The sequence below is a fragment of the Mobula hypostoma genome, chromosome 13 (genome assembly GCF_963921235.1).
Source record: "Mobula hypostoma chromosome 13, sMobHyp1.1, whole genome shotgun sequence".
NCBI classification, from domain to species: Eukaryota; Metazoa; Chordata; class Chondrichthyes; order Myliobatiformes; family Myliobatidae; genus Mobula; species Mobula hypostoma.
Window position 1 is genome coordinate 57,800,517 of NC_086109.1, and position 24,528 is coordinate 57,825,044.

Here is a 24,528-nt window from a genome sequence, read left to right on the forward strand (position 1 = left end):
ATAGAAGACCTAGATGGGATAAAAATTGGAGGTGTTAACATCAACAATATAAGATATGCAGACGATACCACCCTAACAACAAGTGTGCAGAAGACCTACAAATCCTCCTAGACAAAGTAGTACAAACAAGTGCAGATTATGGTCTAACCATCAACTGTAAAAAAAAACCAAATGTATGGTAGTACCAAAACAGCAGGATACTCCCAACTGCTAATTGTACATTGGTAACCAAGAGATTGAACAAAAGACCCAGCTTTAATTACCTTGGTAGTTTTATATCACAAGATGCTAGAAGTAAAGTAGAAATAAAAAGAAGAATTGCTATTGCCAAAACCAACTTCCAAAAAAATGAAACCCATTTTTACCAACAGACACATCTCTATGAAAAGGCTTAGGCTACTAAAATGTTACATCTGGTCAATCTTGCTGTATGCTTCCGAAACATGGACTATAACACCAGAACTGCAAAGAAACTTAGAAGCAACAGAAATGTGGTTTCTTAGAAGAATGCTGAAAACATCATATAGAGATAGGGTAACTAATGAGACAGTACTCCAACGTGCCCATACAAAAAGATCTTTAATGAGAACATTAAATGAGAGGAAACTTAAATTCCTGGGCCATGTCATCAGAAAGGCAGAAATAGAATGCCTTGCATTATTATGATTATGAGGACACGCAGTCCCCTTTTATTGTCATTTAGTAATGCATACATTAAGAAATGACACAATGTTCTTCCAGAATGATATCACAAAAACACATGACAAACCAACTTAAAAACTAACAAAAACCACATAATTATAATATAGTTACAACAGTGCAAAGCAATACCGTAATTTGATAAGATAAGACCATGGCACAGTAAAAGTCTCAAAGTCTCTCGAAAGTCCCATCATCTCACGCAGACAGTAAACCTCCAGTGCTGCCAACTTGCCGATGCAGCATCCTGGAAGCATCCGACTGCAGTCCGACTCCGAGTCTGTCCGAAAACCCCGAGCCTCCGACCACCTCTTCGACACTGAGCACCATCTCTGCCGAGCGCTTCGACCCCGGCCCCGGCAACAGGCGATATGCAAAGCCGAGGATTTGGAGCCTTCGTCTCCAGAGATTCTCGATCGTACAGTAGCAGCGGCAGCGAAGCAGGCATTTCAGAAGTTACTCCAGATGTTCCTCTGCGCTTCTCACGGCTGACCCCATCAAATCCGGATTGTGCATGGACCCCTAGTTACACATAATCGATATTCAATTGGAACGGCTGCGCACACTGCATCATGCCGCCATCTTCTCCTCCCTCCTTTACAAGGCCATATGCCTGGTAAATGTGGTAGAGGAAGGCAAAGAAGAAAATATATGGACACTGTGAAAGAACTAACAGATCTAAGTGTGCGAGATATCATTGATGCTGCATGGGATCGTTTGATGTGGAGAGCCATGATCGCCCAAGTGTGTAACGTGTAAGACACATGAAGAGAGAGAGACCACATAAATCAGGCTGTTGCCTTGAGCGTTCACCCTCTCAAAACATGTTCTGAGACACCAGTATAGTTCTGAATCACCAGTCTTGAATGCCACAGATCTAGCCATCAGCAGACTATGATGCTCCTGGTTCATTCACAGCTTTTAGTGTGGGTATGTCCAGTATGTTCTCAAAGGCAGACACTCATCCACACAGGTCTTGATAATGTTGTGACAACTCTGGTGTATTCACTCAGATTTGAAGATGAATCCCTGAACATTTTCCTGTCCGCCGACTCAAAGCAGTCCTATAAGTGCTCCTCCGCCTCCCTCAACCACAGCTTTTTGGTCCTCACCACTGGCTCTGCGGTCTTTGGTCTCTGCCTATACACTGGGAGAAGTAGTACAGACAAGTGATCGAAATGTGGGTGTGGCACAGTAAGTGCTCTTGATGGTGGACTAACAGAGGTCAAGTGTGTTCCGCTGCTGAAATGTTGCTGGTAGTTGTTCAGAGACTTTTTAAATTCTATTTATTTTTTCATTTTTATTTTGTTTATAGATACAGCATGGAACGGGTCCTTCTGGTCCTCCGAGCCACGTTACCCAGCAACCCACCGATTTAATTCTAGCCTAGTCATTAGACAATTTACAATTAACCAATTAACCTACTAACCAGTATGTCTTTGGACTGTGGAAGGAAACAGACCATCTGGAGGAAATCTGTGCATAAATAGGAAGAAACATGCACTTGCTTATAGAACTCAATAGAATTGAACTCCAAACTCCAACACCAAGCTGCAATAGCGTTGTGCTAACCGCTACATCATGGTGTCATAGTTGGTGCCTCTTTAAGATGGCCTGGTTGAAATCCCCTGCAATGATTAGGACGACATCAGAGTGTGCTGCTTTGTGACTGTTGATCACGTTGCTCACCTCCTCCAGTGCCTGTCTTATGTTGGCCAGATGTGGAATGTACACCACTACCTGGATGGCAGCAGAAAATCCCTTGGCAGATAACAGGGACAACACTTGACTGCTAGATGTTCCAGGTCACGTGAGCGGGATTGAGACAGAACCACCACATCTGTGCACCACAATGAGTAAATAATGAAACATACTCTACCTCCTCTACTTTTAAAAGCTACAGCCGCCCTGTCTTTTCAGAGGGTGGTGAAGCTTTCAGACTGCAACGCTGAATAAAAAATGGTGGTGGTCAGCCACGTTTCTGTGAAGCAAAGTACACAGCAGTCCCTGATGTCCCTCTGGTTCTGCAATCTGGCTCTGAAGTCTTTTATTTACCAGACTGCACATTTGCCAGCAGGATAGTCGGGGTAAGGATCTAAGGTTTCTGCATTTCAATAATACATGCAGACTGGCCCATTTTCCATGCTTCTGATTTCTTAAAGAGGAACTGCCGGCTGGGGTACAGCAATTTTGAGGATGGATAGATTTTTTTAAAATGCTGTCATAAGTTGTACTTGTATATCCCCCGTGTTAATGCAAGATTAACCTTATGCTAGTTGGCAGACTTGTGTCTAGAATCACACTTTTTTTTTTAAACAAAATAAACTTTATTCACAGTAAATATATATTATTTGTTATGACAAATAAAGATGTACAAAAATAAACCGTTCAATGGCTTTTCATTCTTTACACTGATAGTCAATGATTTCTGTACTGTTCTAATGTATTCATACACATCAATATCACTACTGCCACACGCGGCTCTGTGAGGTAGTATACTGCTACAAAAATAACTAAGAGGCTTCTTCCTCCAACTTCTCCAGTAACAGAAGAATTCTGTACTGTGGTCCTTCCCCACCGAGCCTTTGCCTGGCTGCACCAAGCTTCAGCGTGTCCTTCAACAGGAACTCCTGCAGCCTGGAATGTGCCAGTCGGCAGCATTCCTCCACAGACATCTCGATGTGCTGGTAGACCGACAGGTTTCAGACTGACCAAAGAGCAGCTTCCACCAAGTTGATGATCTGCTAGCAGAACTTGATGTTTGTCTCCACGTGTGTTTCTGAGAGCAGCCCGTAGATCAGGGTCCTCTGTCACACAGCTGCTCGGGATGGAATGGGACACAGGCCCTTTCATCTTCCTTCACGCCCTCTTTACAAACCCACAGCCTGCAAAGAGGTGAGCTACTGTCTCTTCCCCACTGCAGACATCCTGCAGGCACCACGCTCCTAGAGTGATGCTCTGGACATGCAGGATAAAACTAACTGGGAGGGGAACATCTTACTGCCAGCCAGGAAAGGACTTGGTGCCTATTGGTGATGAGACATTTTACCAGAGGGTCTGGACAATCTGCTCAAGAAACCGCCCCACTGCATCCATCGAGTCCTTCTCCTGCAGTGTCTGACCACTGCCTGATGGACTTGTGGTCAAAGGTGTTGGTCGGGAGAACTTTCCACAAATGACAGGTAGTGCAGTAACATTCAACAGACTGGGACATTGCACGCCATCGGTGCTGGACCCATACTTTGCAACGCTGGGGACAGATAGAACCTCAGCATGTAGTGGTACTTGACGCCCACATACTGTACTTCGATACCAGGTACAGCCTGATGCAGCCAGACACGAAGGTAGTCATCAGGGTAAGGGTGACATTGGGTACATTTTTGCCCCTGTTATCCAGGGACATGTGCACCGTGACCTGTCTGACCTGCTCCATCTTTGATCCCCAGATAAACCTGGAGATGGGTAAGGTGATTCCCAGGCTAGAGGGGCAGAGGATGGGCCACTTCTGCACCAAGTACAATAGCAGTTAGCGCGACCTATTACAACTTGGGGGGGGGGGTCAGGAGCTTGGAGTTCAATTCTGCCATCATCTGTAAGACGTCTGTACGTCCTTCCCGTGGAACATGTGGATTTTCTCCAGGTGCTCTAGCTTCCTCCCACAGTCCAAAGATGTACCAGTTAGAAGGTTAATTGGTCATTGTAAATTGTGCAGTGATTAGGCTGGGGTTAAATCGGGGGTTGCTGGGTGATGCAGCTTGAAGAGCCGCAAGGGCCTATTCCATGCTATATCTCAATAAATTAATAAATAAATTATCCCTGAGAGCACCTCACACCTGATGATCGGGTCCTTCCCAGTTATCAATCGGGTACACACTCCCATAGTCCCAATTTCCGAAGTGTTTCCCAATTTCTGCTTTACCTTCCCAATTCCCTCCAGCCAATTTTTGCTGCATGTCTTGGCCCCTCCAAATCAGATCCCCAGCGCCTTCACCTAATCAGACGTGATGGTGAAGGAGATACTGAATCACTCAGGCTAGTTACCGAAGAGCGTGACCTTGCTCTCACTGTGGTTAACTCTGGCTCCTGATGCCAACTCAAACTGGTCGCAGGCGCTGATCAATCTGCAAACTGACCTCAGATCTGAACAAAGGATGGCAAAGTTGTCCATATACAAGGAGGGTTTCACATGGGTCCCTCCACTGCCTAGCAGTGTTACCCCTCTTATGCTCCCATCCTTTCTGATGGCTTCAGTAAATGGTTCTATGCAGCACACAAACAAGACAGGGGACAGTGTGCAAGCCTGCCTGACTCCAGACGTGACGGGGAAGCTATCTGACAGCACTACACAGCAGATGGATCCAGTTACTAATTTCCACCCCAAAGGCCATTCTGGAAAGTATATCCGTCATGTGCGAGAGTGATATCCCTTCAAAAGCTTTCTCCTGATCCAAAATGACCAGGCAGGCATTCACCTCACTGTCCTGCACACAGACAATGGTGTCTCTCAGCAGCATGACACTGTCAAAGATCTTCCTGTCAGGCACAGTGGAGGTTTAGTCCAGGTGGAATGCCAGACCTGATCACATATTAGGCTGGCATGATGCTGTAGCAGTAAAAGTGCAACTTTGTCACAGGCATTACCCATCACATTATGGGCATATAACCATTTCTTTAAAACAGACGTTTGCCTCACATATATATCCCCCACGTTTGAGACTTCAATTGATTTGGGAAATACTGAAATACAATTTGAACTCTGATGACAGCATAAAATATTGTTCAATGCAAAATGACTTTCCATTCACAGGCTACTCAATAGTGGATGCAATTGAATGACCTTGATCCAGTCTTCACTGATGCATGCATATGCATATCTAGTCATCAGACTGCAATCATGAAGATGTAATCATGGCTTATTAGACCTTTCAAATGCATTCGCAGTTCCCGCGAACAGAGTACAAATTGTGAATTGAATATGTGACCTTCCTAACCATTCATTCTTAATTACCTAAACAACAAGGTAACAACTATTTTTGTCTTAAGAATTAGATCTGATAATTTATTTTAACATTTTATTCATGTCATTGATAAAAATACATTTAGATGAGAGTAACTACTTTAGCTAAAGGTTAGAGAAGATTAGGAAAAAACACTACATAAGAAACCATGATTATGTTTGGGTCTATATCCCAAATGAGGTATATCACCAAATCACATTTTAACTAATCTGAAAAATATTGGCCTAAGCAGTTGCAGAGATTAAACGTATATTTTACCCAGTGGAAGTAAATGCACTTAAGGAGTTGGAGGGAAAATAGGACTACAAAGACACCATATTAAGCAGCACCATACATTATTTAGGCTTTCATATCATTTGCATTAATTTTCTTTTGAACAAAATCATTACTTTCACATTGTAGAGAATGAGGAAGTTTTAGAAAGTAATAATTTGGATTCTGATCACTGAAGCAGCCGTATCAGCAAATTGTTTTGGTAGTACACGCTGTGCAGTTATTTTAGTTTACAAATAATAATCTTACCATAGATTTCTCCAGTGTAGATGTGGGAGACATCATAATTCAACACTTCACCTGACACTTCCACTTTAAAATCATCTGTGAATAAAGAGGTGTCCCGCTTCATTCTTAGGTTGAAATTCCTAATAAGAGAGGAGCAAAAAGAATTGAATTAACTTAACAATATTGCCATCTTCTAAAAGTTGATGTGAATAAATTTGCATATTACGTTAAAATCTTCACATGCAAATTAAATCAACTTCTTTCCTCTATACTGCAGAAAATGGAGCTTATGCCACCATCCATCACTCACTAAAATACCAACAGACTATGAGCTGACTTCATTCTAGTTAGCTTTTCCAGTAAACATGTGTTGCAGGATGAAATACATATGTTGCAAAAATATGCACCGTGGGATTTTTAGTTAAGCACTGTTTATTCAAATCAGAATTAATGGACAAATAAACAGAAAGGGAAAGGATAGAGCAAAAACAAAACACATTGTCAGTATCTACCTCAATTTAATTTTACCAACTTTTTTCTCAAACTCAGTTCTACAGAATTGTACCAGAAATTATAATTAACAGTTCTAAACAAACATGGAGTTCTATCAACTTCATATTGAAATATTTTAAAACATACTAGACCCTTAAAGTTAAGGCTTTATAGTGTTTTATATGCAAATACAAAGCCAGTTATATTATTAGGAAGTTATTAATGTAACAACACGTTCTGGAAAGTCATTTTCAAACTAGAACAGAAAAATACTAAAAATTGACATTTTCGAATGGTAACTCAAGATCCAGTGTCCATATTTTCATTGAGACTAAGTTGCAAGGCTTAGCACTCTATGAACCTGAGCAATTAGACCTAGCAGTAGGCTACTCAGCCCCTCAAATCTGCCCGGCTATTCAATAAGATCGTGGCTGATCGACACTGGCTCAGTGGCAGTTCCCCATCATCTCTATCTTCTTGATATGTCAAATTTTTATCTAGATCCACCCCAAAGGACAAAATTAGTCCTCTTGAGGATCAATGTGGTCAGCTATTCATGCAGCTGAAAGAGATGGGGAAGAACTTAATTTTTGTTTTGCATCCTTATTTATTCAGGAGACAGACATGGAGACTTTAGAACTGAGGCAAAAGAATAGTGAGTTCATGGACCATATCTGGACTATGAAAGAGGAGGTGCTGGCTGTCTTGAGATGAACTAAAATCCCGGGACCTGCCAACATGTTTCCTCAGACCTTGTGGGAGACCAGAGCAGAAAATGCAGGAGCCCTGAGAGATGCTTAAAATGTACTTAGCAGGGGTGAGGTATTGGAGGATGAGAGGATAGCATAGCTAATTTTGTTCCAGTATTCTAAAACTAAGAACAGTACAAGAAATTTTAATCCTGTGAACCTAACATCAGTTGTGGCTAAGTAACTGGAAGGTATTCTAGGGGACAAGATATAAAAGTAATTGGATAGACAGGGCCTGATTAGGGATAGGCAGCAACCATGAAAATGAATAAACAGCTGACATTTCAGGCTGAGACCCTTCATCAGAACTGGAAAGGAAGGAGGAAAACACCAGAATAAAAAGATGGGGGGGCGGGGAGGGGAAGAATGAGAAGGGACTGAGACCCCAAACAGTCTTCCCAGGTGAGGCAACACTTCATCTGCGAATCTGTTGCGGTTGTCTATCGGTATCTGGTGCTCCCAATGCAGCCTCCTCTATATTGGTGAGACCGGTCGTAAATTGGGGCACTGCATTGTTGAGCACCTCCGCTCCATCCCCCAAAAGAAGAATTTCCCAGTGGCCAATCATTTTAACTCCTATCCCCATTCCTGTTTTGATATGTTGGTCCATGGGCTCCTCTTCTACCACAATGAAGTCACCCTCAGGGTGGAGGAGCAACACCTCATATTCCTCCAAACTGATGGCATGAGCATTGATTTCTCCTTCCAGTAATTTTTTTCCCTTTCCCCTTCCTTTATTCCCCACTCTTGTCTCTTACCGCTTTTCCTCACCTGTGTATCACCTCCCACCTGGTGCCTCACCTTCTTCTCTTCCTCCCATGGTCCATTCTCCTCTCAAATCAGATTCCTTCTTTGCCAGCCCTTTACCTTTCCCACCTACCTGGCTTCACCTATCACCTTCTAGCTTGTCTTCCTTCCCCTCCACCCACCTCTTTATTCTGGCGACTTCCTCCTTCATTTTGAGTCCCAGTGAAGGGTCTTGGCCTGAAACATCAACTGTATATTCATTTTCACCTGCAGAGTTTCTCTAGCATTTTGTGTGTGTTGCTCTGCAGAATCTCTTGTGGTTAGGGATAGGTAACATGGCTTTATGCCTGGTAGGTCATGTCTGACCAATCTTATAGAGTTTTTTTTGAGGTTACCAATAAGGTTGATGATGAAATGGCAAACGCATTATCTATGTGGTCTTTGGCAAGACCTTTGACAAAGTATCGCATTGGAGACTGGTCCAGAAAGTCAGTCATTTGGCATTTAGGATGAAATAGCCAACAGGCTCCAACACTGGCTGGACTAGAGGCCTATGACTAGTGGTATACCACAGGAATCAGTGCTAGGTCTGTTTTTGTTTATCATCTATACTCAGTGGCCACTTTATTAGCTACACCTGTACACTTGGTCGTTAATGCAAATATCTAATCAGCCAATCGTGTGGCAGCAACTCAATATATAAAAGCATGCAGGCATGGTCAAGAGTTTCAGTTGCTGCTCAGACCAAACATCAGGATGGGGAAGAAATGTGATCTAAATGACTTTTGCAGTGAAATGATTGCTGGTGCCAGAGGTAATCTGAGTATCTAAGAAACTGCTGATCTCCTGGGATTTTCATGCATGACACTCTCTAGAGTTTACAGAGAATGATGTCAGAAACAAAAAATAACATACAGTTCTGTGGGTAAAAGATTCTTGGTAATGAGAGAGATCAGAGGACAATGACCAGGCAGGTTCAGGCTGACAGTGTTACATAGTGATGTGCAGAACAGTAACTCTGAATGCACAACACATTGAAACTCTGAATACACAACACATTGAAACTTGGAAAAGTGGATGGGTACAGCAGAAGACAACTCAGTGGCGACTTTATTAAGTACACGATATATGTAATAACATGGCCACTGAGTGTATATTAATGACTTGCGTGATGTGGTAAACTGGATCAGCAAATTTGAGGATGACACCAAGAATGGGGACATAGTGGACGACGAGAAATACTATCAAAAGTTGCAGTGCAATTTTGATGAGCTGGGGAAAATGGACAAGAATGGCAGGTGGAATTTAATGCAGAGAAGTGTGAGGGATGGCACGTTAGGACAAACCAGGATAAGACGTGCACTGCTAATGGTCGGGCAAAGAGGTCTGCAGCAGTACAAAGGGTCCTAGGTATGAGTCCATAATTCCTTGAAAGTGGCATCACAGACAGTAAAGAAGGTTTTTGGCACATTGGTCTTCATAAATCGGGCATTGAGCACAGGAGTTGGAATATTGTGTTTAAGTTGTACATGACATCAGTGAGGCTGAATTTAGAGTGATGCATGTAGTTCCAGTCACATAGCTACAGGAAAGCTATCAATAAGCATGCAAGTGTGCAGGATGTTACTGGGACTTGAGGACCTGAGTAATAAGGAAAAGTTTAATATGTAGGACTTCATTGCCTTGTATGTGGGAGAATGAAGGGAGGTCTTGTAGAGGTGTACGAATTTATGATAGGGTAAATACATACAGGCTTTTTCCCTCAGGTTGGGGAAGGGACTAGAACAAGAGATCATACGTTTTAGGTTGAAATATTCAAAGGGAATCTAGGGGTAAACTTCTCACTCAGAGGATGGTGCACGAATGGATTGAGCTGCCAGCGAAGTAGTAGATGTGAGTTCAACTGTAACATTTAAAAGAAATTTAGATAGGTAGATGAATGAGAAGAATTTGGAGGGATGTGGTCCAGGTACAGAAAGACAGGACTACACAGAAGATCAAGTTGGCATGAACTAGGTAGGCTAAAGGGTCTGTTTCAATACTGTAGTATTCTATGATCTTTAGGAGCATTGAATTCAAGAGTCACCACCCTGTAAAAGAAATTTCTACATACCACAGTTTTAAATGACCAGCCCTTTACTTTGAAAGTGCATCCCAATTTTTGAGATTCTCCAATTAGTAGAAATAGAACAATTTTGACCATCCTCTACAGATGACAGATAAGAGAAATTCATACCACAGGTTGTTGATGGTAAACAACATCCCTTCTGTATTTCCATCCAAGTTTAATTCCCATATCCTCTGCTCCATACAGAGAACAAATCCAGATCCCTTACCATCTGTAATTTGTGTTAGTTAACTTGTCCAGTCAGCTACTGTTCTATGGTACAGTATGGCCTTTGGGAAACACAGTTCAAAAATTTCATATAACAAGGCCTTCCAGGTTATGAGAATTGAGGACAAAGACATAGAAAGTGTGCATGTAATGTGGCGTAGCATGGCATGGAAGAAAAGGGAAGGGGTGCTTGGTAGTGCCTAGGTAGGAACTGTTGATGTTTCATGTGGAAACTCTTTGTCAGGACTGAATAGAGGGGGAAGGTAGTCAATATAAACAGGAGGGGGGGAATTTGTGAGACAGGGAGCAGTGGATGATTGTTAGATTAAGGAGGGATGAAGGCTGAAAAGCAGATGGAGTTGAATTAGGACCAGGGATTTGCAGGGGGGGGGGGTAAAAAGATGGAAACCTGGCTCCATCTGTCCCTCAAACATAAGCAAATCTGCAGGTGCTGGAAATTCAAGCAACACACAAAAAATGCTGGTGAATGCAGCAGGCCAGGCTGCGTCTATAGGAAGAGGTACAGTCAACGTTTTGGGCCGAGACTCTTCGTCAGGACTAACTGAAAGAAGAGATAGTAAGAGATTTGAAAGTTGGAGGGGGAGGGGGAGATCCAAAATGATAGGAGAAGACAGGAGGGGGAGGGATGGAGCCAAGAGCTGGACAGTTGATTGGCAAAATGGATACGAGGCTGGAGAAGGAAGAGGATCATGGGATGGCAAGCCTGGGGAGAAAGGGGGGGGGGGAGCCCAGAGAATGGGCAAGGAGTTATAGTGAGAGGGACAGAGGGAGAAAAAAGGGGAAAAGAAAATAAATAAACAAACAAACAAACAAGGAAGGAAGGGATGGGGTACGAGGGGCAGGTGGGGCTTAACGGAAGTTTGAGAAGTCAATGTTCATGCCATCAGGTTGGAGGCTACCCAGCAGGAATATAAGGTGTTCCTCCAACCTGAGTGTGGCTTCATCTTTACAGTAGAGGAGGCCATGGATAGACATATCAGAATGGGAATGGGACGTGGAATTAAAATGTGTGGCCACTGGGAGATCCTGCTTTCTCTGGCGGACAGAGCGTAAGTGTTCAGCGAAACGATCTCCCAGCCTGCGTTGGGTCTCACCAATACATAGAAGGCCGCATCGCGAGCACCGGACACAGTATAACACCCCAGCCTACACACAGGTGAAGTGTCGCCTCACCTGGAAGGACTGTCTGGAGGACTGAATGGTGGTGAGGGAGGAAGTGTAAGGGCATGTATAGCACTTGTTCTGCTTACAAGGATAAGTGCCAGGAGGGAGATTGGTGGGAAGGGATGGGGTGGGGGGGGGGGGGCGAATGGACAAGGCAGTCACATAGGGAGCGGTCCCCACGGAAAGCAGAAAGGGGGGGAAGGGAAAGATGTGCTTAGTGGTGGGATCCCATTGGAGGTGGCGGAAGTTACGGAGAATTATATGTTGGACCCGGAGGCTGGTGGGGTGGTAGGTGAGGACAAGGGGAACCCTATTCCTAGTGGGGTGGCGGGAGGATGGGGTGAGAGCAGATGTGCGTGAAATGGGAGAGATGCGTTTGAGAGCAGAGTTGATGGTGGAAGAAAGGAAGCCCCTTTCTTTAAAAAAAGGACATCTCCTTCATCCTGGAATGAAAAGCCTCATCCTGAGAGCAGATGCAGCGGAGACGGAGGAATTGCGAGATGGGGGTGGCATTTTTGCAAGAGACAGGGTGGGAAGAGGAATAGTCCAGGTAGCTGTCCGTAGAGTCCGTAGGCTTCAAGTAGATATCAGTAGATAAGCTGTCTCCAGAGAGAGAGACAGAAAGATCAAGAAAGAGGAGGGAGGTGTCAGAAATGGACCAGATAAACTTGAGGGCAGGGTGAAAGTTGGAGGCAAAGTTAATGAAGTCAACGAGCTCAGCATGCATGCAGGAAGCAGCGCCAATGCAATCATCGATGTAGTGAAGGAAAAGTGGGGGACAGATACCAGTATAGGCTTGGAACATGGATTGTTCCACAAAGCCAACAAAAAGGCAGGCATAGCTGGGACCCATATAGCTACACCCTTAGTTTGGAGGAAGTGGGAGGAGCCAAAGGTGAAATTATTAAGAGTAAGGACTAATTCTGCTAGACGGAGCAGAGTGGTGGTAGGGGGGAGCTGGTTAGGTCTGGAATCCAAAAAGAAGCAGAGAACTTTGAGACCTTCCTGGTGGGGGATGGAGGTATATAGGGACTGGACATCCATGGTGAAAATAAAGCCGTGGGGACCAGGGAACTTAAAATCATTGAAAAAATTCAGAGCGTGAGAAGTGTCATGAACATAGGTAGGAAGGGATTGAACAAGGGGGGATAAAACAGTGTCGAGGTATGCAGAAATGAGTTCGGTGGGGCAAGAGCAAGCTGAGACAATGAGCTGGACAGGCTGGTTTATGGATCTTGGGTAGGAGGTAGAAATGGGAAGTGCGGGGTGTGGGAACTATAAGATTGGTAGCAGTGGATGGGAGATCCCCTGAGCTGATAAAGTTGGTGATGGTGTGGGAGACAATGGCCTGATTCTCCTTAGTGGGGTCATGATCGAGGGGTAAATAAGAGGTATTCGCGAGTTGTCGCTGTGCCTCAGCAAGGTCCCTCGTCAGTCTATCAATTGTCCACTAGCCCCCGTCTCCATTCCCTTCTCCTCTATAAAAAGGCCATCTTCATCTTCCAGTCAGTCCTGATTCAGGATTCCAGACCAAAACCACTGACACTCCCCACCATCCCTACTACTCCAGCTGCCCCCAACCACCCCCACCCCCGACTTTACCAACAAATACTGCTCAACCCGGCAAGCTCCTCCAGTAGACCGCTTGTTATATCAGCACTGAAGTGCTGGGGACCTCCACCATACTTTTATTTCAGATTTGCAGAAACAGGGGTGCTTCGTATCTTGATGTCCCAGTGCTCCCTTTTCACTTATCCATGGCCTTTTTTTTTATTCAAATCTCTTTCTGGCACACCAGTAGTGATTAATAAATCTTCTCTGAAACTTGGATTTCTGTCTTTTCCTAGTTCTGATAAAATATCATCCACATAGATGCTTGAAATAGCACCAATGTTTCTTTCACATCAATCGAAAGGGTGGATATTTCTTTCAATCTGGGGGTTGATTTACAGGAACCATTTCTACAAAAGTCAGGGTGGACATTTACAGATAGTAGTTATTCTAAGTTAAATAGTTACTAGTTTATTAAGGTGAAAAATATTCAACGGTTATTAACAGCCATACTACTTCAAGACCAGAGTAACGAAAAGCTTTTAATGGAGGTTACTTGGTTGCAACTTGTCCCAAACACGTGAAGAATTCTACTCTTGTGTTGCAGCTGACGTAAGCATTTTCCTCCAGTCCTTTTTGCCAACACATGGTTTATGAACTATAATAATAATCAGGTTCTAATTGGCACATTAAGATTTGAACACAACTTTCTACTTAAGCATATGATTTTATATTCGTTTTATGATCAGTAGATCAGCTTTGAAATGCTTTAAAAGATTTGCCTTGAGTACAAAGTTACTATTTTAGTAACTATTTTATTTAGTACTATTTTTTGGTACTATTTTACTACAAGATACTATTTTACAAACATTTTAAGGACAAATATGTTTAAAGACCAACTTATACTGATTGATCCCAGTTTAAGTAAACAATCTGGACAATCAGTGGAGGCAGCTTTCTGAGATCTGCTCTCAGGAATTTGTGAGGCAGATGATGATCAAAAAGGACAGGTTACAGCTGAACCAAAGGGGACCAATATCCTTGCAGGCAAGTTTGCTAGAGCTGTTGGGAGGGATTAAACTAATTTGGCAGGGGTACGGGAACCAGAGTGATAGGTCTTTATCTTTGGGATGTATCTATCCTGTGCCTTCCAAAGTGCCCCCAAAAAGTCCAGCCATTGCTGTCCTGCCATCAGCCCTGTTAGTGTACACTTTGAATCAACTTTAGCCAGCTCCTCTCTCATGCCTTGGTAATCCCCTCTACGCTACTGTAACACTGATACATCTGACTTTAGCTTCTCCCTCTCAAACTGCAGGGTGAGTTCTATCATATTATAACCACTATCTTCTAAGGGTTCCTTTACTGTAAACTCCCTAATCAAATCTGGTTCATTACACATCACCCAATCCAGAATTGCCTTTTCCCTAGTGGGCTCAACCACAAGCTGCTCCAAAAAGCCATCTCGTAGGCATTCTACAAATTTCCTCAAGTTTGTCCTAATTTTCCTGCATATTAAAATTCCCCTTGATTATTGTAACATTGCCCTTATCACATTCCTATTCTATTTCCCATTGAAATGTATATCCCTCATCCCGGCTACTGTTTGGGGAGGGGCCTGTAAATAACTCCCATCAGGGTCTTTTTATCCTTGCAGTTTCTTAACTCTACCTACAAGGATTCCAATCCCATGTCACCTCTTTCTAAGGACTGATTTCATTTTTTGCCAACAGAGCCACACCACCCCCTCTGCTATCTGATTGCCCTTTTGATACAATATATCCTTGGATATTAAGCTCCCAGCTATAATTTTTTCAGCCACAACTCTGATGCCCACAACGTCCTACTTGCCAATCTCTAACTGCGCCACAAGATCATCTATCTTATTACGTATGTTGCGTACATTCCAATACAACACCTTCAGTCCTGTGTTCATCAGCCTTTTCAATTCACTCTCCTTCCCCCTTTAGAATGCTGTAACATCCCTGACCCTGGCACCTTGGAGGCAGCATCCCACCTTTCATGTCCACAGAACCTCATGTCTACTCTTCTAACCACTGAATCCCCTATCACGGCTGCAGTCCTCTTCTTTCCCCCTCCCCATCCTTCTGAGCCAAAGCACCAGACTCGGTGCCAGAGACCCAATCGCTGCAGCTTAGCGCTGGCGGTAAACCCCACCCTTCCCCCAACAGTATCCAAAGTAGTACATTTATTATCGAGGGGAATGGTCACAGGGATACTTTGCACTAGCTGCCTATTTCCTTTCCCTCTGACAGTCACCCAAGAACCTGCCTCCTACAACTTCAGGGTGACTACCTCCCTGGTCTCCTTAAGGGGAAAGTTTTGCCTGACAAATCTGTTGGAATATTTGATAAAATAACAGGCAGGGAAGACAAAGGAATCACTGGATGTTGTGTACTTGGATTTTCAGAAAGACTTTGACAAGGTGTTGCACATGAGGCTGCTTAACAAGATAAGATTCATGGTATTACAGAAAAGATACTAGCATGGATAGGAGATTGACTGGCAGGAGGCAAACAGTGGGGATAAAGGAGGCCTATTCTGAATGGCTGTCAGTGACAAGTGGTGTTCTGCAGTGGTCAACATTGGGACCGCTTCTTTTCACGTTAAATGTCAAAGATTTGGATGATGTAAATACTGGTTTTGTGGGCAAGTTTGCAGATGATAGGTGGACGGGCAGGTAATGTTAAGGAAGCAGGGAGTCTGAAGGAGGACCAACAGTTTGGGAGAATGAGCAAAGTGGCAGATGGAATATTGTGTCGGGAAGTGCATGGTCATGCACTTTAGTAGAAGAAACAGGGAGAAAATTTGAAAATTACAGGTGCAAAGGGACTAGGGAATCTTCATTTACAACACAGATGAGAAGGAATCTCTTTAGCCAGAGGGTGATACATATGTGGAATTCATTGCCACAGATGGCTGTTGAGGCCAAGTCATTGAGTATATGTAAAGCAGACATTGATAGGTTCTTGCTTAGTCAGGTCATCAAAGTTTGCAGGGAGCAGGCAGTAGAACAGCATTAAGAGGGATAATGAATCAGCCATGATGGAATGGTGGAGCAGACTCGATGGACCAAGTGGGTTAATTCTGTTCCTATGTCTCATCTTCTTATAAATGCTTGTGTTACATGCTAACTAAATTGCTGCCCTCAATAATTGGTTACAGGTCTAGCAAAGACCTGGCTTCTTGTTAGGTTATCAGTTCCAGAAAAAGGTCAAAATGTGTTTATTCTAATTGCGATACAACCGAAAGTACATTTTTAACAAATGTCACGTGAACTCTTCAGCAACCTTCCTGTAAGAATGAAAGGTACTGTGTTCAAGTTCCAGTTCCAAGCAAAATGCAACAGTTATATACAAGACTGACAGAATCCAATGCTACATACACAAAATGCTGGAGAACTCAGCAGGTCAGGCAGCACCTATGGAAATTAATATAACAGTTGATATTTTGAGCAAAGACCCTTCATCACGTCTGGAAAGGAATTGGGAAAATGCCAGAATCAAAAGTTGGGGGTCCGTGGGGAAGGAGGATGAGCTAGAAGGGATAGGTAAAGCCAGGTGGTTAGAAAGGTAAAGGCTGGAAAGATTAAGGGACAAGAAAGAATCTGATAGGAGAGGCAAGTGTAACATCGCAGTAAGAAGAGGAGGACGGGCATCAGGGAAAGCTGATGGGCAGGTGACGAGAAGAAGCAAGAGTGGGGAACAGAAGAGGGAAGGGGGAAGGAAAGGAGAAAAAAAGGGGGAAATTACTGGAAGGAAAAATTAATGCTCATGGCATCAGATTACAGGCTATCTCATTGAAATACAAGGTGTTGATCCTCCACTCTGATGAAAGTGGCCTCATTGTGGCCATGGACTGACATGTTGGAATGTGAATGGTGACAGGAATTAAAGTGGTTGGCCACTGGCAAATTCCACTTTTGGCAGATGGAGCGGAGGTGCTCGACAAAGTGGTCCCCAATTTACGTCAGGTCCCACCAATGTACAGAAGGCTGTAACTGTGAGTACTGGATACAATAGACAGCCCCAACAGATTTGCAGGTGAAGTGTTGCCTCACCTGGAAGGACTGTTTGGGGCCTGGGCCTGACTGGAGATGAGGGAGGTGGTGAATGGGCAGTTGTTTGGTGAAAGCAGCATTACTGTTGCTTACAGGGATATACAAAATCTAATGCTATCAGCCAGCCAACTTTTGGATCAGACATCAAGGCTCCAAATATTTACTCAAGCGCATATATCAGATCCACAGCAGTACCAGAAAATCAGAAAACTCTGGCAGTGTCACGGCCATTATTTCTCAACTCTACACAAGTTCCCATCACTGTGGATTCTTGATATATTTGACCGAGTAACTGCTTTCAAATTATAATTGCTGCCAACTGGACACAGGACTTTTAAACTACTCCATCCACACTAAAGGGACTGATTGTACACAGATTTCTTTGACAGAATCTCTCACAAATCAATCCTAGAAAGTTGCAAAGGAATTCACTCCCGTCTGTTCTTCCTAGTCCCTAATGCCATGTAACAGAAAGACTTTCATACCCCAAACAGAACTCCCACTTTTCCCAATGCAACTAATTCCAAATTATTTTTTGAGTGTTTTTCCTGGATATTTGTTTCTATTACTGGTGTCAGTAAGAAAATTAAATATTTTTTCTTAAAATATTTCAAGCCTTTCAAGCAGAAACTTTGAAACTTATTCTAGTGCCAGTAATGCATTACTTTGGCTCTTTTATAACCATAATTTTAACTGTTCCTAACCAATTTATTTCCCCAACAAAATCACTGGGGTTAACATTTAAGAACCACATGAAGTGGAAAAGCCAATCTGAGATATCAAACAGCTCCAGTGTAAGTACTAATGACAGATTATCTTTGAAACATTGAAAATTAAGGCTTCGTGTTATATTTTCAGATATATTATTTTACTCATTTGGGTTAAATCATTCTAGTTTCTAGGATTTTAATGCTCATTTTATCTGTGAAGTTGTTTCAATGCCTATAATTTTCCTTATTCATTAATCACTTCTTGAAGAATTTAATAAAATTAAACTGTTTTAACGAGACAGCTCTCTGAATAACCATTAGGTTCATTAACAAAACGCATATTCCAACTGCAAATGGCCTATGTATTAGCAATTAAATTTTAAAGTCTGCCTCTTAAAAAGATTAAGTTTGAAATTGGAAAATAGACCTCTCATTAAATCAGAGGGCCTCCGAGTAATGACTTACCAACTATTCTGAAAAGATCACTCAGTATTCATCAAGCATTTCAAAAAAGATCAATCTTTTTATATTTAATGGACACTGGTAATCTCCTCTTAAAACTTATGACTCTCATTTGAAAGTTTATTCAGCAAAACATTTTCAATAGGTGAGGAAATAATTAACAGCCATATGATCACATTTTGCTAATGTACTTTCTTTCATTTTAACTTCGAACTTCCCTGACCATAACCAATAATGTGAAAAATCAGGAATCAAGAATATGTATATTTTATGCAAATACTCTAAATCTCAATACTTCAGAAGGTGCCTTTGGTAACTTGCTCATAACCTTTTCTCCATTCACCCACCTCAGTTATAGTCTACATTGAAAAAAGCGCTGATCATAGTCAGATTCTAAAACATCATGTTATTATTAGTGATGATTTGAAAGAACCAGTTGGAAAAGTTACTGCTGTGGCATTTCTTGTGCTCCTTTTCCTCATCTTCACCAGGCTTACACTTTCCAATAGCCTTCCTGCCCACTCTCATCCAAGGGCGTGTTGTGGGCAGTAGGACCAGTTTCAGTGTTTTAAAACCCTACAGTGCAATTAGGATAAGAGGGCCACATTTGGCAGAATTACTGAAATGCAGCTTTCATTGACTTGTCTATTGCCATCATAGTGCCAGCCAATGAACTGAAGACAGGGCATGACTTAAGGGAAAAATGATTCTTAAATAAGGCAAGTTTTCTATGGATTAGGCCAGGACATGAATAAAACTTAATCAAATTTCAGGTACTTGCTGTGAAATAGTCTTAAGTGGACAGCTTTATATTGCATTCTATAATTCATTTCATAGGAATACTTATACACCTACACAAAATATAGATCTGACTCAACTTTCCCACCACCTACAGCACTGCAGCACCTAAACAATTTACAATATGTTCCCCACTTAATCAGAAGACCAGCCCAGAGGCTAATCATTCAGTGCTTCCTGCTATCAGGTTAGATCATACTTAAACTCATCTCATCACTTGTGCTGTCATATTCCCGCAGCTACATTTTATTCTCCTAGCCGTATAGGTTCAGCCTGCCACCAATGACTACGCCAAAGGTGGAGGATTGGGCCCCGAACCACTTCACCTGCATATTAGCAGACAGCTGCTGTCACAGGCCAAATTATTTTTAATATCAATGATCAGACACATTCGGAAACAGAAAAACATTTGAAAATAAACAAAGTTTTAATGAGAAAAAAGAATTCAAAGACAAACATTAAAGAAAATAAAGAAAAAAGACAATCCATTTGGGTGTTCAATTAAGGTCAGCAACCATGTCCAAAGGAATGAGGTCATGTTCTCCACGTCAGAGTTGGCTGCTGTCAGGCTAAAAGGACGATAAACTCAAAGTGCACCTGGCCCCTTTGATCTGTGTGCAGTCAATGTCCACACACACTGCAGAATTCAGCAGATGAATGAGAAGTCAGCACCAGCTTCTGATCTCCAGCTTGCTCCTAACTTCCATGTTGCAATGCATACATAGGTATAGAAGTTAGATCCTGGTTTGCATGATCTTTGTGGTTATTTCTACTACACCCAAAAGGAAACACTCCTGGAATGCAAAAATTCAGTGTTTCCCAGTTACACAGGGGAGAAAAATGTTATGTACCAAAGCTCTGCAAAGTCTTAAATCATTCAGAATGAGTTACATTACATGGGTAAAAGATGAATCCTGCAGGAACAAGGTACTAGGAGCTGCAAAACATAGAAGGACAAGGACAGCTATTATCGGTATCTTTGAAAGTGGTGCACAGTCATTCAAGATCGACATCACCCTTACATCTACAAGGGAGAAAGAAAACTATTTGTAGTGATGAGAGTGGGAAATAGAACCAATGGAACTGTTCCACTAAACGCTGGCATAGACATGGTGAAATGGGTTGCCCTCCCTTTGGATTGTAGCAATTCTAACAATCCCAAGAAAGGAAGCTTGTGAGAAATTGACCAAAAGAAAAGGTCAGCTGGTATACTGGACAGTGATACTCGCACAGAGAGGCTCATTATCAGGCTCACAACCCACCAATAATGCAGCCAAGTGAATCATATTTCCAGGAAAAAGCAAGCATTGTTTATAGGGGTGGTGGTGAATACTATCGGAGCACCATTTCCTCTCTTCCACCCATGAAAAAACAAGCAAAACTAACTACAGAGATCCAGGCAAATCCCCATGAGGATTAGATGCTAAAGAAAAAGGGCAAATGGTCAATAAATTAATGACATGATTTCAACATTCATTGCTAAAGATGCCCAAAATACAAATAACTGATTCTTTACTCAGGGCACTATCAAAGACACTGCAGAATGGGAATTGGTAAAAACAAAGCAAAGCATTCTTTGAACATAGAACATAGAACAGTACAGCACATGAACAGGCCCTTCGGCCCACAATGTTGTGCCAAACCAAAAAAGCAAAACAAAAAACACCCAAACACTAATCTCTCCTGCCTATGTGTCTATATCCCTCCATCTTCCTTACATCCATGTGCCTATCCAAACGTCTCTTCTATTTACCTCTACCACCAACAGGCAGCACATTCCAGGCATATGATTCCAAGTAAAAAACTTACCCCTCACATCCCCCATGAACTTGCCCCCTCTCACCTTCAATGCATGCCCTCTGGTATTAGACATTTCAACCCTGGGAAACAGATACTCTCTATCCACTCTATCTATGCTTCTCATAATCTTGTAAACGTCTGTCAGATCTCCCCTCAGCTCCTGGGGCTCCAAAGAAAGCAACCCAAATTTATCCAGCCTCTCATAATAGCACATGCCCTCTAAACCAGGCAGCATCCTGGTAAACCATGGAAAGCATAGAAACATAACAGTTGCAACACACTCAACTATAGTGATGCCTGCTGGAAGGTAGCTGCAAAAATTGCAGGTCTTAATCATTATGGCTCACGGCAAATTTTATCCAGTCCTAATGATAAACGTCAGTGTTTATCCTCTTGACCCACTATTAAATGATGACATCTGTGGAGACTTAGATCATCACTGAGTTACAGACTTTTACACACCACACAAAAATGTAAAGACAAATTACAGACCACAGTATTACCAGGTACCTTCCAAATTTTTGAATAACTTTACACCTTGAACATTACATTGTCAATCAGTAAGAACAAGTCTTTAACAAAACAAGCAAATTTTAAAGTTAGAAAATTAATGAGAATAAGGAAGACTATATAATCAGGGCTATTATCTCTGGCATTAGAATGACACAAGTTATAGCACTTAAGGGCAAAACTTCCCAACATTCTATATATTCTTCATAAATCTCTTTACTTGCAGAATCTGCTGAACCAAATTAAATGATTACAGAATGTAATGCTATAAAAATGAAGAAGATTGTATTTAGAAATTAAGTTAGGCTAAGGCTCATTAGATGACTATTCCTTTTCTGGAATGTTTGGTAGATCGCATATGAAATGTCATAAAAAATGAGACAAACTTTAGCTGAGCATTTTCATAAACATAGTCAAACAGCAGCACAAAATATTGAACCATGGCACAATGCCTCATTTTAATAATGTAAATCTAAGTTTTATTCCACTTCCTGCACACTTAAAAGATAACTTATCTTTAATCTTATGAATAAAGCTGTTACATTTCAAATAGTAGTTCCACTTCCACAAACATAACTTGCCTAGTGAAAAGAAAACAAGACAAAGTCCCCTGTGATGTCTTCTTCACATTCATATTTCATTCTTAACTAAACCAATTACTCCAAGCAACACACAATGTGCTGGAGGAGCTCAGCAGGTCAGGCAGCATCTGTGGATGGGAATAAACATTTTGGGCCAAGACACTTCATTAGGACTATACTTATTCCAAGTCCAGCCAGCATCATACAATGCATTGGGAAATAGAGCAGTTGCCTTAAGATGAGACTATAATTGCATCTTCTGTTTAGAGAGGCTCAAGTTCCTTCTGTTGACTTGGGCGACAGGCTGGAAGGCATACTGGCAGCTGCCTCATTTTTATGATTCAGGCTACACAAAATTAATATAGACTCTAGGAAGAGCAGCTGGTGTGTTTGTTGTTGCCGCCTTTCTGGACTACACATTGGCCAAGCTGCACCAGTGAGGAGTAGTGACTGGCCAAATACCCAAAATTATTAATCTACTATCTTTCTAGCTCATTTCTCCTTTCTGGACCATCTGAAACAAAACACAGCAAACAGGAACTTCTGGTGGAAGGATTAGTCTCAACACAGAAGCAATCAACTCAGGTACCTAAGTGGAAATTAATCTCTACATCTTCTTTGTTTGTTCTTTGAAGGTTGAAGATTCTAACTTTCCTTCTGCCTCAATGAAAACTTGGTATTGAAAAATAATTACTGCCAAATTACATATGTTTGATTCAAAAGAAGTAAACCCATTTTTTCCTCTCAATTTCAACTCAGATTTCCAGCATTAAAAATATTATCAACTTTGGTCAAAAAGAATCAAGATGGAAATTTCCTACCCAAAAATACCAAATACTAAGCATTGCAAAACAATGTTAAAGTTTTAAAGTTAACATAAAAATGTGTTGACAAATTTAACCTTCACAAATTTGTACTTGTAACTTTTGGACCATCATTGGAGTAACTACCATGGTGAAGATTTTAAAAGATATGCCAAAAAGTTAAAAGACAAGAAAATTTGCAGATGCTGGAAATCCAAGCAACACTCACAAAATACTGGAGGAACTCAGTAGGCCAGGCAGGCAGCATCTGTGCTGCCTGGTCTGCTGAGTTCCTCCAACATTTTTGTGTGTGGTAAAAATTTAACTTCAAATCATCAAAAACATTAAATCAATACGCGTGATGTTGGTTCCAAGTAATTATTGTCCTTCAGACACTAACAATGAGCTGCCTCCTTAAAACATACACATTTCTAATAAGCAGGAAATATCAAGATTCTGACCCAGTGAAAGTGAGTAAAAGGCTTTATATTCAAGACTGAATGATGAAAGATAGGAGAGAAACTTGCAACTGAACATCAGCTGCTGCTCCATCTTTCCTGTTAGCAGGGGTCAAAGACTTAAGATGTCTTGAAGTTTCTTGGGGTTTCTGCAATCCATTTTATAGATGATCCAGGTCAGTTTCCGATTGGTGATTCCCAGAATATTGATGATTGGGGAATTCACCAATGGTTAAAGAGATACTGCTCTGAGAAAGGCTATGGACACCAAATGGATTGAAAAATGAAATAAACATTCATTTAACTAATTTTTGTGATTTCTGACACAAGACTAATGGGGGGGAGCAATTGTATCATCATAAATATAACTATGATACAGACAGTTTAAAAAAAAGAGGGGACAGAATTCTTAAACCCATTAACAATACGCAACAAACACAACAAAGTTGAGGATGGTGCAAATACAAATCAGGATTTAACTTTAAGGAATGAAATTGGGCAGATGGAAGCTTCACCAATGGGACAGCATTTTAGTGGTAGTGACCATAACAGTTAAATTTATCATGGCTAAAGGACAAGATGAAAGAAGTAGAGAATCTATCTGGGGCAAAGCCAACTCTATTAGACTGAGAAGTGCACTAGAAACTAAAACCACTGCTTGCAAACAGAACCAGTCTTGGAGTATCATACGTAAAAAGGAGATGCAAAACATTCATGGTATAATACTCCCACAAAGAGAAAAGGCAATGCTATCAAATCCAGAGCCCACTCTATGTCCTAGCACATAAAAGGAAGGGTAATATTATAAAAGGGAGCTTCACATCAGCTAGAGAGTTTACTAAGAAGGTACCCCAGAAGAGTGTAGGAAGTGTAGGTAAAATTAAGGGAACGTGGTAAAGCGGAGAAAGCTACTGGCAATTAACATCAAAGGAATTCTAAAAACTCTTCGGTGAGCACAGACAGCGAGGATAATAACTAAGCAAGGTGTAGAGCTCTTTAGGGACTAAAAATATACTGCTATATGCAACGCAGGTGGTACAGGCAAGTCTCT

At 41.9% G+C, this 24,528-nt stretch overlaps 1 protein-coding gene across 1 annotated transcript in view; it reads right to left on the reverse strand.

The window, feature by feature from the left end:
* The window catches only part of adam10a (ADAM metallopeptidase domain 10a), a 171,164-nt gene that overhangs the window by 87,506 nt on the left and 59,130 nt on the right, over window positions 1-24,528 (reverse strand). The window contains exon 3 of the mRNA XM_063065742.1: window positions 6,240-6,358. Coding sequence (XP_062921812.1) covers window positions 6,240-6,358 — 119 coding nt within the window. The remainder of the gene's footprint in view (window positions 1-6,239; window positions 6,359-24,528) is intronic.